General features: G+C 40.2%; 1 protein-coding gene across 14 annotated transcripts in view; it reads right to left on the bottom strand.

The window, feature by feature from the left end:
- Positions 1–13,879, bottom strand: part of LOC110839140 (uncharacterized) — a 77,915-nt gene that overhangs the window by 52,586 nt on the left and 11,450 nt on the right. For 5 of the 14 annotated variants that reach the window (XR_015536509.1, XR_015536511.1, XR_015536513.1 and 2 more), the window contains exons 1-3: positions 8,500–8,634; positions 7,241–7,473; positions 2,794–2,887 (exon numbers count right to left, since the gene is read on the bottom strand). The exons of 1 other annotated variant lie outside the window; for it this stretch is intronic. Coding sequence is in view for 2 of the 13 variants with exons in the window: in XM_087353697.1 (XP_087209823.1) it covers positions 8,496–8,735; positions 11,258–11,438; positions 11,928–12,021 (515 nt within the window). In the remaining 11 variants the exon portion in view is untranslated. 8 more of the 14 variants (XR_015536507.1, XR_015536508.1, XR_015536510.1 and 5 more) reach the window with 7 other exon arrangements.

Raw genomic sequence — 13,879 nt, 5'->3', positions numbered from 1 at the left:
ACAAGTGGCAACGGGAGAAGAACCAAGTGAAGATCATAGTATTCTTGAGAAGATGAAAGGAGAGCCAAAAATAAGAGAAGGAAGAGCAAAGAGCAGCTTAAGGAACAGTGCAGTGAATGGACGGGAAGGGAAAAGAGAAGAGGAGAGAACATAAATGAAGTCGTCTCACTATACGCCATGCAGGTGCTTGTGGGGACGGGTGGGGCCCAGAGCCAGTCTGGACGCAGAGGCTAGAGGAGGAATCCTCTGCCCCTGTCTGGGATAGAACCCCCTGGTCGTCCAGTCCGTAACAAAGTCACAAAAGTGACTGAGTTACCCCCTGGGTCATGAGGAAAGACCATAGGAGTGCGAAATAGAAGGAGACAACGGACAACACATGAAGAAAGCAATGAAGTCTTAATAAGAGAGAAGTGAAGAAATGAGAAGAGAAGATGCAGGTGGACTCAAGGCAGAACAAGGGAACAGGGATGAGAAAGGAGGAGGAAAGGAGAGGAATGGTGAGACAAAAGAGGAGGGAGAAGAAAGAAGAGGGCAGGGATAGGATAGGATTGGATAGGATACGGCAGCAAAAGAGGTAGCAGAGGTGTGAACATAAGGCAAGGGATCTCATAGAAGAGAAGAGAAGAGAAGAGAAGAGAAGAGAAGAGAATACAGGACGCATAACAGAGGTGACTGCAGAGATGGCAGAAGACGGACTGCAACAGAAGACGGAGAAGGACACGAGAGGAGACGTGAAAAGACAGAATAATACATAGATGCTGCAGAGAGGATGTGATAGAAGCAGAGAGACAAGTGGAGAGATGACAGAATAGGAGAGAACACAAGAAATTTGTCGACAATACTGAAGACAGAACGTGTTAGCAGACTGTATTATGTGTGTCAGGCGTGGTGTGTGTTTGTGTTCATGTCTCATGCTTCAACACTCCCATAACTTAATCATGCAACAGAATATTTGCTGAGTGGCAATGTTCAAAATTTCCCTGTCATGTTAATTTTGCCCATGCCCTCCTCCTAAGTCAAGTCATGGCATTCAGCTCACAATGTTCTCTTGAGTACCTTGTTAGGAGACACCGCACGCGGGCATTGTTTATTGACCGCTTCAGGGAAAGGGTTCATCGGGTATATCTCCCACTTGGCTGACCCTCAAGAACAACTCGTTGCTTCGGTAGGACCACTTAGAACTTTGAGAATGTTCTCAATCTCATTTCCGAGATGTCGCGTGGCATGCCAACTCAGGCAAGTCCTGTACATTCATTACCTTCCGTTAAATACGAGATATCCGGCAAATCGAACGCAGGTAACAAGGGCAGCTACAAATTTATTTTGCCCTCCACACCACAGCTGGCATCTAAATCTTAGCAATTTCTCATCCACTATCATAAATGTGACCAAAATTAGGTCCATCAATTGCAGATACAAGATATTAGGAATAGCCCGAACGATTTCGCTTACCGCAGAGTGAAACCGAACAGTCAGGGACATTATGGGAGGCATTACACAATGGGAAGCACATGCCTCCACAGACATCGCTAGTGCCGGACTACATTTAATTTCACTCTTACGTGCAAAACTTCTCAATGAGATTTCTGGTCTGACAAGTTGTGTATTGTATCAAGTACTGCGATTTGTAGCGTTGATGGTAGTGATTGTGGGTGTGTAGTTATGGTTGAGTAATGATGATTAGTGCTCTTGTAGATATTAGATGCTTGTTTTGTTTGTGATGTAGACTGATATTAGTTGGTAGCCAGTTGCACAGTAGGTAGATTGCGTCTGCGACCAGAAATTTCATTGCCATATTATTTCCCGTGACAGGCAGTATTCAATTAACTACCGTGGGGTACAGCTTAGCTGCATACACATGTTCCATTCTATTAATAGAAGTTACTACTCAAACGAGTATATGAGTTGCTATTCGGGCCAATTAAATGACCTGACACTTGTCACATGGCTAGAGAAAACATATTTTAGAAGGATGTGTAGATGGAACCCATCTGTAAAAATCATTAATCAGTCGTAAAGAACAACTTCCTGAACCCTCATACCTGAGACAGCATTCTTGTGGTCCCTCAATACGTTAGCATGTTTGCTATGCAGTGCCAGCTGCACATATTGTTCGCTCTTACCAGAGTCGTTTTGATGAAAGTGGAAGTAAAGGAATCTTGATATTCAAGCGATGTCTTCACACTTCTTCTGCCTTTGAGATCCCCACTATCCGTACCATGACTCGAGATTTTTCCGACCACTTCGCTGGGGTCTTCCCGAATACTCTCCCGGAAAGTGGCTAGACAGGAGCGCGTCACATTCCTGATACAAATCATGAACATCTGCGTCAATGTGGTGAGAATGAAAGCTTTCCTCACTGTTGCATACCACTTATTTGCCTTAGTAGGGTCCAAGCATAGGCCTCACTTCTTCAATTACTCAGTAAGACCATATTAGCACAATGTGGCATACTGTGTCATCTACCGCTTTCACTCACGCATCGCAAAAGATCACAGTCCCATTCATCACTGTCTGTCTGGGTGTGTGTCAGGGTATTAAGTGCCTTGGGATCATGTACTTAGAGTGTGATGGATGCCACGAACACAGCGAAACAAATACAGGACATAAGAAAAAATTAAGACACAGAATATGAAATTGTTAGTTTCAAGAAGCATCAGCACTGAGGAATGAACAACAGAAGCCAAAGCAGGAGGAGGAGGAGAAAAAGAAGATAAGAAGGAAAAGAAGAGGAAGAAAAAGAAAGAAAGAAAGGAAATGAAGGAAGAAGTGAAGAAGTACTGCGACACTTACCGCTGAGTTTCAACTGCAGATCTGAAGTGTTTCCTCCTTCTCTTTTGCAGTACCTTCCGTGAGATTTGTGTCAATAGCGGCAGGAAGAAGATCACTGGAAGCAGAAGAAGATATAAACTTATCGTGTGACTGTGATTGCGTGTGGTTCTCAGGTGCCTAGTGGTTCTATTCCTAACAAGCGTTCGAATCTTTCATTTACAGATGGGTGTTACGGAGGAGACTGGGGATAACCACAAAAAAAAACAGTCAGACTCCTATCCTTTCGGCCAAATGCTGGAATGTATCAACACAAATAAAATTCTCTTAATCACAGCATTTTGTTTTGTACAATGATAATGATGAGGAAGAAAGTGTGGGACTAGAATGGAATAAAATCAAACAATCAATCACACAATCTGCAACTGACAATATAGGAATAGAGAAACAAGGAAGAAATGCAGATTGGTTTGGCAATGATTGTCTTAGGTTTGTGGAAAATAAAAATGAAGCTAGAAAAATAAAGTTACAACATGAAACAAGATCAAAATGTGAAATATATAATAACTACAGAAGGGAAGTCAATACAAAATGTAGGAAGAAGAAAAGAGAAATTATTAATGAACAATTACAAACAATACAAGAAGTCAATTCTCAAAATTAAAATAGAAAATTTTATAGGTAAACTTTAATTATAAAAAAATTGCAATAAACCAAAACTCAATGCATGTAAGGATAAGCAAGGTAAAATAATAGGAGATGAAAAAGAAATTTTAGATAGATGGACTGAGTATTTTGAAGAGCTCTTAAATAAATAATAGAGATAGTAAATATTTAACAGCTCAGCCCTTTGTTGAATGTCCCATCATGAATTAAGTGAAAGAAGGAATGAATAATATAATTGAAAAATAACAAGGCTCCGGGTGAGGACTCTATTACTGCAGAATTAATAAAACAAGAAAGCCAAGTTCTGTTAGGAAGAATACATAAGTAAATACATAAATATGATATGGGAAAAAGAAAGAATGCCATCAGAATGGAAAAAAGGTCTTACATGTCTGATTTTTAAAAAAGGAGGTAAAATGCAATGTAGTAATTACAAAGGGATTACCCATTTAAATGTAATATATAAAATCTTCACAAATATTATACTCAAAAGACTTAATGTATATATTGAAGAGATAATAGGCGATTACCAATGTGGATTCAGACTTAACAGCAGTAACCCTGAGCAAATATTTGTAATGAGACAGACAACGGAAAAGTGTTATGAATATAATACGAATTTACACATTCTATTTATTGTTATTAGACAAGCTTTTCATAGAATATATATAAATCAATTGTTTACAGCCTTAGAGCATGATGGTATAATAAGAAAAGATAATAAGACTAATAAGAATGACTTTACAGGGTAACACATAAAAAGTTAAGATAAGCAATAAAAGTAGTAGATCCTTTAATACAATGGTAAGAGTAAGACAGGAGGATGCACTATCAGCAACACTATTTAATATAGCACTAAATAAAGTCTTAGAAGGAACTGTTGAGAAAGGAAATATTGTATACAAATATGTGCCTATGTTGATGACATTGTACTAACTGCAAGAAATATCCCAGGACTGTAAAAAAGAGTAATTGCATTAGAGGACGAAGGAAAGAAAATGGGATTAGAAATAAATGAAGAGAAAACTAAATATTTGAAAATGTTCACATTATTAGCAGGAAGAGATCTTGAAAATATTGCAATAGGTGATTTTAATATTTAAGGCTTGAAAAGTTTACATATGTGGGTTCAGTAATAAATAACGATGATAAATTGAAGGAAGACATAAGTAATAAAATAATGTTAGCAAACTGTGCATATTATGCACATATTAAAATTTTGAGATCTAAACTTCAGTCAAGAAAAATGAAAATGTATAAAACACTAATAAGACCTATCTTGAGCTATGGGTCAGAAACTTGGACAATGGCGGCTGATGGAATGAATGCCCTTAGAACATTTGAAGGAAAAAGTATTAGGAAAATTTCTGGAATCACAAAGAAAAGAGAAAACTGGAGAATAAGAACGAATAAGGTGATAGAGTATATATTAGAAAGTGAAGTTATTGTAAAAGTTATAAAATCATTGAGACTGAGATGGTAAGGACACAGTGTAAGAATGGCCAAGGAACGAATGGCAAAAAATATAATGTTAACTAATATGGTGGGGTAAGGAAGAGAGGCAGGCCATGTAAAAAGTGGAAAGATGAAATAGATTTGAAAATTATGGGAATTAAAAACTGGCATACTGTAGCTAAGGATCGTCAGGCCTGGGGATGAATTGTGAAGGAAGCCAAAGTTCACAGTGGACTGTAGAGCTTGAGAAGAAGAAATCAAATTCTCTTATCACTGTAACATATCATCAATCGGTTAGAGAGGGATGAGATTAGATTAATATTATGTCACCACGATAATTCAATAATCCAGAGGGGGGTGGGGTGGGGCTGGATTAGGGTGACTGATTTTCCTCAAAATTTATGGCAGATCTGTTGTAGGTAGCAGCAATGGCGGCAGCAGCATCAGCGGGGGAGCAAAAAGTGGCTGCAACACAAGCACCACCAGCGTGGGAGAACACGTGGCTGCAAAACAAGCACCACCAGCGAGGGAAAACAAGTGGCTACAAAACAAGCACCACCAGCGTGGGAAAACAAGTGGCTGCACCAGAAGCACCACCAGCGAGGGAGAACAAGTGGCTACAAAACAAGCACCACCAGCGTGGGAGAACAAGTGGCTGCACCAGAAGCACCACCAGCGGGGGAGAACACGTGGCTGCAAAACAAGCACCACCAGCGTGGGAAAACAAGTGGCTGCACCAGAAGCACCACCAGCGTGGGAAACAAGTGGCTGCACCAGAAGCACCACCAGCGAGGGAGAACAAGTGGCTGCACCAGAAGCAACACCAGCGAGGGTGAACAAGTGGCTACAAAACAAGCACCACCAGCGGGGGTGAACAAGTGGCTGCAACACAAGCACCACCAACGTGGGAGAACACGTGGATGCAATAGCATCACCACCAGCGAGGGAGAACAAGTGGCTGCAACAGAAGCACCACCAGCGGGGGAGCACTACTGCCTGCAGCATAAGTTCAACCTGCGGAGGTGCACAAGTGGCAGCAGAAGCAGAAGAAGATGTAGTACAAGAAGGAAAAGAGGAGGAAGAAGATTTTAAGAAGGAAAAGGGAGTGGATGAAAAAGAGGAAGAAGAAGGAAAAGTAGACGAGGGAGAAATTAAGAAGTACTCGACTCTTACAGATGTGTTTCAACCGTACATCTCAAGTGTTCCGCGGTCATCTTATGCAGTACTTTCTGTGAGATTTGTGCGAGAGTGGCGGGATGAAGATCACTGGAAGCAGAAGAAGAAACAAACTTGTTCAGTGACTGTGATTGCGTGTGTTTCTCATGTTCCTAATGATTATATTCTCATGTTCCTAATGATTATATTCTTAACAAGCAATTGAATCTTTCATTTACAGGTCGGTGCTATGGGGTAGACTGGTGACAACCACATAAATCGGATAATCAGGGAAGCCATTGAGATTGAATTACATCCCGATAACTTCAACAACAGGGAAGACGGACATCTCCTGAACCGGTCATGGAAGCCCCTCATTCACACACTTCGAGGCGTGCGGAAGCATTCCATAGAGAACCGCATTCCCCCCAGAAACGTTGGTAAACATCTACCATACTACAGGGCGCAACAACACAGAAGACAGATATCGTGATAAAACAGTCAGGCTCGTATGCTTTTGGCCAAATATTGGAATATATCAACAGAAATCAATAGGATAGATAGGGAAGAGAGTAGATCAATATTGTAACTATGCGAATTGAATAATCCAAGGTAGGGATTAGGCTGACTGATGTTCCTCAAAAAATTAGGGTAGATATTTTGAAGGTATATGAAGTTTGGCTCTTCTTCATTTATATTTATATTTATCATAGACCTATGTGAATGGATGCTCTGCCTTAGCCGCCAGCTTTCAAAGTACAGAGCTTTGGATTACGACACAGCTACAAATCCACGGCGACATTCCAGAATGCGTGTCAGTTAAAAGAACATACCACTGTTCCTAAATTTCTGAGCCTCGTCCATAATGATCGTGGAAGCAGTCAACAAGCGACAGTCTAGGCACTCTTGTATAAGATGCGGGCACATTACATTGTATACGTTCCGAGGAAGCTTGTCACGATTTCAAACAGGACAACGTGACACTGAGCTTAGTACTTGTTGATATCTATTGAAGTGTTTATATAATGTAGCAGAGTACAGGATGTTATGACATTGAGCTGTTAACAGCTCCCGGTATGTTTAAGCAATGAAAACTATGTGTAAAAACACAACTGGCAACACACACGTACAGATTAACAGGTCACATATAATATATCTGCACTAAAAAACTATAATACCAAATAATACAACTCACTTCATGTGCTTGGTGGTTCCTCCTCCTTCTTCATTCTGTCTGTATGTCTTGCATGCATGATGCATGGCCGGCAAACTCTAACTAACACCAAAAGATCTGTAAATTTACGTGTGTCCATTGCCAGCGATTGCAGTCCCAACGTCTCAAAAAAAGAGCAGGTCCCGTCCGCACAGTCCTCTCAGTACACAGACGTGGGTCTAGTATTGGCTCCTTCGTTTTGAGGACATCTGAAACTAAGACAGCGTAACCTTAGAGAATGGAAAATAAAAAAGCATCATGTTTTAGCAAAATCTGCTGCTCGTTTCTATATGTTAGTTAAATCATGGGGTGAGAGATGTTAGACAGTGGCAAGTAAGGTAGCTCAGAAGAGGTCCAGGAATGCGCAAGGGATGTCCGAGCAAATTCATACTGAAAAGTCTCAAGGATGCAACTGAACATTGATTGCGGAGGCAGGAATTTACTCTCCCTATTCATGAAAGGCTCTCTTATTGTTTATCATCAACTGCACAGGTTTCCGGAGAGTTGACTCAAGATGGGATTCCCGGGGGGTGGTGGGGAGGGGTGTCACAGAGGGAGGGAGAACACATAAACTTAGGAACTTAACCGCAGATAGCTACACATACCTATATGGATAAATGATAGGAAGGATGTGGTGAAATGAAGAGACGTGGACTGGTATTCCAAAAGATGCTCTTATTGTTCTTCATGAGCTCAGACCGTCATTCCGACTCAGGCCCTAAAGGCAATGAGTCGACTCTCGGTCGATGCAAGTTAGAGCAGTATCGGCATTGGGATGGGTTCCAACATGTGCCCTTTATTTCGGATATGGAATCCTCGGTTCTTGAAGACGGACCAGGAATTCATATCCCCCCCTCAAAGTCCTGTGCCTCACCGTGGCGAGGGGGTGTAACAATGAATGATGCATCAGTTAATGTCCACAAAAACGCATAGACCCACTTCACAGATTGTTTCCATCACAATGCAGGCTGTCTTTGCATTTCTGAAAATCTGGAATTTGCAAACTTCATCTTCATTTATTTAAAACTAAACTTTGTGGATTTTCTTCCATATAGCTGGCACGTAAAATCAGTTAGGTCTGCAACGGGCTCCTAGTTCAACTTGAAATTTTTTCATGTCAAGAGGCATCCTTCATTGGCGAAACAGGACACTGGTGCACGTGTGCATCCAAAAACTGAATCAAGCAAAAAATGTGAAGTAATAGTAAATTCCTGAAATAACATAATCAGAAAGCTGATTACTTGCTGTCTGTGTGAAGGACAACTAGAGGCAAAATCCGCTGCCCCCCCAAGTCCATTCTAGTACGTCCTCGTCGTGGGGGGCGGGCAACGCAAGTAAGGGGTTGTCCCTCTTGGTGCAACACGGTATTGTCCAACAGGGATCCCTGGAAAGCGGCAAAACTAGAATGGTGAAGACAGTATCCACACTCCACACGAAGTGGCTCAACTGCAAGTAGGAATGAAGAATGCTCCATTTCCTGGAAGAACGAGAGACAGAAACAGTGTTCACTTCATCGGAAGTGGAAATGAGTCTGAAAGGATTTGAAGTCTCCCCACATTTTAAAAAAACAGGACAGGACAAGAGGAGAGAGAATGGAGGAGGAGAAGAAGAAGAAGAAGAAAATAAAAAAGAGAACATAGGAGAGAACAAGATGGCAGAGAGGGGAACGGAGAGGAGAAGAGAAATTAGAGAAAGAATATATGGAAGAAATAGTGTGTCATTTAAAGTGTTGACAGTTTGTTTGTGTACTTGTTTTTATATTTCAATACACTACGTGGTATGCAAATTTTAAGAATATGGAAGGGAAGACATATTAGTGAAGAGAAGGAAGACAGAAGATAGAAGAGGAGAGAGGACAAGGAAAAAGTGAAAGATGACAAGTGGCAACGGGAGAAGAACCAAGTGAAGATCATAGTATTCTTGAGAAGATGAAAGGAGAGCCAAAAATAAGAGAAGGAAGAGCAAAGAGCAGCTTAAGGAACAGTGCAGTGAATGGACGGGAAGGGAAAAGAGAAGAGGAGAGAACATAAATGAAGTCGTCTCACTATACGCCATGCAGGTGCTTGTGGGGACGGGTGGGGCCCAGAGCCAGTCTGGACGCAGAGGCTAGAGGAGGAATCCTCTGCCCCTGTCTGGGATAGAACCCCCTGGTCGTCCAGTCCGTAACAAAGTCACAAAAGTGACTGAGTTACCCCCTGGGTCATGAGGAAAGACCATAGGAGTGCGAAATAGAAGGAGACAACGGACAACACATGAAGAAAGCAATGAAGTCTTAATAAGAGAGAAGTGAAGAAATGAGAAGAGAAGATGCAGGTGGACTCAAGGCAGAACAAGGGAACAGGGATGAGAAAGGAGGAGGAAAGGAGAGGAATGGTGAGACAAAAGAGGAGGGAGAAGAAAGAAGAGGGCAGGGATAGGATAGGATTGGATAGGATACGGCAGCAAAAGAGGTAGCAGAGGTGTGAACATAAGGCAAGGGATCTCATAGAAGAGAAGAGAAGAGAAGAGAAGAGAAGAGAAGAGAATACAGGACGCATAACAGAGGTGACTGCAGAGATGGCAGAAGACGGACTGCAACAGAAGACGGAGAAGGACACGAGAGGAGACGTGAAAAGACAGAATAATACATAGATGCTGCAGAGAGGATGTGATAGAAGCAGAGAGACAAGTGGAGAGATGACAGAATAGGAGAGAACACAAGAAATTTGTCGACAATACTGAAGACAGAACGTGTTAGCAGACTGTATTATGTGTGTCAGGCGTGGTGTGTGTTTGTGTTCATGTCTCATGCTTCAACACTCCCATAACTTAATCATGCAACAGAATATTTGCTGAGTGGCAATGTTCAAAATTTCCCTGTCATGTTAATTTTGCCCATGCCCTCCTCCTAAGTCAAGTCATGGCATTCAGCTCACAATGTTCTCTTGAGTACCTTGTTAGGAGACACCGCACGCGGGCATTGTTTATTGACCGCTTCAGGGAAAGGGTTCATCGGGTATATCTCCCACTTGGCTGACCCTCAAGAACAACTCGTTGCTTCGGTAGGACCACTTAGAACTTTGAGAATGTTCTCAATCTCATTTCCGAGATGTCGCGTGGCATGCCAACTCAGGCAAGTCCTGTACATTCATTACCTTCCGTTAAATACGAGATATCCGGCAAATCGAACGCAGGTAACAAGGGCAGCTACAAATTTATTTTGCCCTCCACACCACAGCTGGCATCTAAATCTTAGCAATTTCTCATCCACTATCATAAATGTGACCAAAATTAGGTCCATCAATTGCAGATACAAGATATTAGGAATAGCCCGAACGATTTCGCTTACCGCAGAGTGAAACCGAACAGTCAGGGACATTATGGGAGGCATTACACAATGGGAAGCACATGCCTCCACAGACATCGCTAGTGCCGGACTACATTTAATTTCACTCTTACGTGCAAAACTTCTCAATGAGATTTCTGGTCTGACAAGTTGTGTATTGTATCAAGTACTGCGATTTGTAGCGTTGATGGTAGTGATTGTGGGTGTGTAGTTATGGTTGAGTAATGATGATTAGTGCTCTTGTAGATATTAGATGCTTGTTTTGTTTGTGATGTAGACTGATATTAGTTGGTAGCCAGTTGCACAGTAGGTAGATTGCGTCTGCGACCAGAAATTTCATTGCCATATTATTTCCCGTGACAGGCAGTATTCAATTAACTACCGTGGGGTACAGCTTAGCTGCATACACATGTTCCATTCTATTAATAGAAGTTACTACTCAAACGAGTATATGAGTTGCTATTCGGGCCAATTAAATGACCTGACACTTGTCACATGGCTAGAGAAAACATATTTTAGAAGGATGTGTAGATGGAACCCATCTGTAAAAATCATTAATCAGTCGTAAAGAACAACTTCCTGAACCCTCATACCTGAGACAGCATTCTTGTGGTCCCTCAATACGTTAGCATGTTTGCTATGCAGTGCCAGCTGCACATATTGTTCGCTCTTACCAGAGTCGTTTTGATGAAAGTGGAAGTAAAGGAATCTTGATATTCAAGCGATGTCTTCACACTTCTTCTGCCTTTGAGATCCCCACTATCCGTACCATGACTCGAGATTTTTCCGACCACTTCCCTGGGGTCTTCCCGAATACTCTCCCAGAAAGTGGCTAGACAGGAGCGCGTCACATTCCTGATACAAATCATGAACATCTGCGTCAATGTGGTGAGAATGAAAGCTTTCCTCACTGTTGCATACCACTTATTTGCCTTAGTAGGGTCCAAGCATAGGCCTCACTTCTTCAATTACTCAGTAAGACCATATTAGCACAATGTGGCATACTGTGTCATCTACCGCTTTCACTCACGCATCGCAAAAGATCACAGTCCCATTCATCACTGTCTGTCTGGGTGTGTGTCAGGGTATTAAGTGCCTTGGGATCATGTACTTAGAGTGTGATGGATGCCACGAACACAGCGAAACAAATACAGGACATAAGAAAAAATTAAGACACAGAATATGAAATTGTTAGTTTCAAGAAGCATCAGCACTGAGGAATGAACAACAGAAGCCAAAGCAGGAGGAGGAGGAGAAAAAGAAGATAAGAAGGAAAAGAAGAGGAAGAAAAAGAAAGAAAGAAAGGAAATGAAGGAAGAAGTGAAGAAGTACTGCGACACTTACCGCTGAGTTTCAACTGCAGATCTGAAGTGTTTCCTCCTTCTCTTTTGCAGTACCTTCCGTGAGATTTGTGTCAATAGCGGCAGGAAGAAGATCACTGGAAGCAGAAGAAGATATAAACTTATCGTGTGACTGTGATTGCGTGTGGTTCTCAGGTGCCTAGTGGTTCTATTCCTAACAAGCGTTCGAATCTTTCATTTACAGATGGGTGTTACGGAGGAGACTGGGGATAACCACAAAAAAAAACAGTCAGACTCCTATCCTTTCGGCCAAATGCTGGAATGTATCAACACAAATAAAATTCTCTTAATCACAGCATTTTGTTTTGTACAATGATAATGATGAGGAAGAAAGTGTGGGACTAGAATGGAATAAAATCAAACAATCAATCACACAATCTGCAACTGACAATATAGGAATAGAGAAACAAGGAAGAAATGCAGATTGGTTTGGCAATGATTGTCTTAGGTTTGTGGAAAATAAAAATGAAGCTAGAAAAATAAAGTTACAACATGAAACAAGATCAAAATGTGAAATATATAATAACTACAGAAGGGAAGTCAATACAAAATGTAGGAAGAAGAAAAGAGAAATTATTAATGAACAATTACAAACAATACAAGAAGTCAATTCTCAAAATTAAAATAGAAAATTTTGTAGGTAAACTTTAATTATAAAAAAATTGCAATAAACCAAAACTCAATGCATGTAAGGATAAGCAAGGTAAAATAATAGGAGATGAAAAAGAAATTTTAGATAGATGGACTGAGTATTTTGAAGAGCTCTTAAATAAATAATAGAGATAGTAAATATTTAACAGCTCAGCCCTTTGTTGAATGTCCCATCATGAATTAAGTGAAAGAAGGAATGAATAATATAATTGAAAAATAACAAGGCTCCGGGTGAGGACTCTATTACTGCAGAATTAATAAAACAAGAAAGCCAAGTTCTGTTAGGAAGAATACATAAGTAAATACATAAATATTATATGGGAAAAAGAAAGAATGCCATCAGAATGGAAAAAAGGTCTTACATGTCTGATTTTTAAAAAAGGAGGTAAAATGCAATGTAGTAATTACAAAGGGATTACCCATTTAAATGTAATATATAAAATCTTCACAAATATTATACTCAAAAGACTTAATGTATATATTGAAGAGATAATAGGCGATTACCAATGTGGATTCAGACTTAACAGCAGTAACCCTGAGCAAATATTTGTAATGAGACAGACAACGGAAAAGTGTTATGAATATAATACGAATTTACACATTCTATTTATTGTTATTAGACAAGCTTTTCATAGAATATATATAAATCAATTGTTTACAGCCTTAGAGCATGATGGTATAATAAGAAAAGATAATAAGACTAATAAGAATGACTTTACAGGGTAACACATAAAAAGTTAAGATAAGCAATAAAAGTAGTAGATCCTTTAATACAATGGTAAGAGTAAGACAGGAGGATGCACTATCAGCAACACTATTTAATATAGCACTAAATAAAGTCTTAGAAGGAACTGTTGAGAAAGGAAATATTGTATACAAATATGTGCCTATGTTGATGACATTGTGCTAACTGCAAGAAATATCCCAGGACTGTAAAAAAGAGTAATTGCATTAGAGGACGAAGGAAAGAAAATGGGATTAGAAATAAATGAAGAGAAAACTAAATATTTGAAATTGTTCACATTATTAGCAGGAAGAGATCTTGAAAATATTGCAATAGGTGATTTTAATATTTAAGGCTTGAAAAGTTTACATATGTGGGTTCAGTAATAAATAACAATGATAAATTGAAGGAAGACATAAGTAATAAAATAATGTTAGCAAACTGTGCATATTATGCACATATTAAAATTTTGAGATCTAAACTTCAGTCAAGAAAAACAAAAATGAAAATGTATAAAACACTAATAAGACCTATCTTGAGCTATGGGTCAGAAACTTGGA

The sequence above is a fragment of the Zootermopsis nevadensis genome, unplaced genomic scaffold (genome assembly GCF_977971745.1).
Source record: "Zootermopsis nevadensis isolate Lab colony 2312 unplaced genomic scaffold, Znev_1.0 Znev_ptg000022l, whole genome shotgun sequence".
NCBI lineage: Eukaryota > Metazoa > Arthropoda > Insecta > Blattodea > Termopsidae > Zootermopsis > Zootermopsis nevadensis.
Note: the sequence above shows the minus strand (reverse complement) of the source record. Positions and strands in the feature narration are given on the sequence as shown.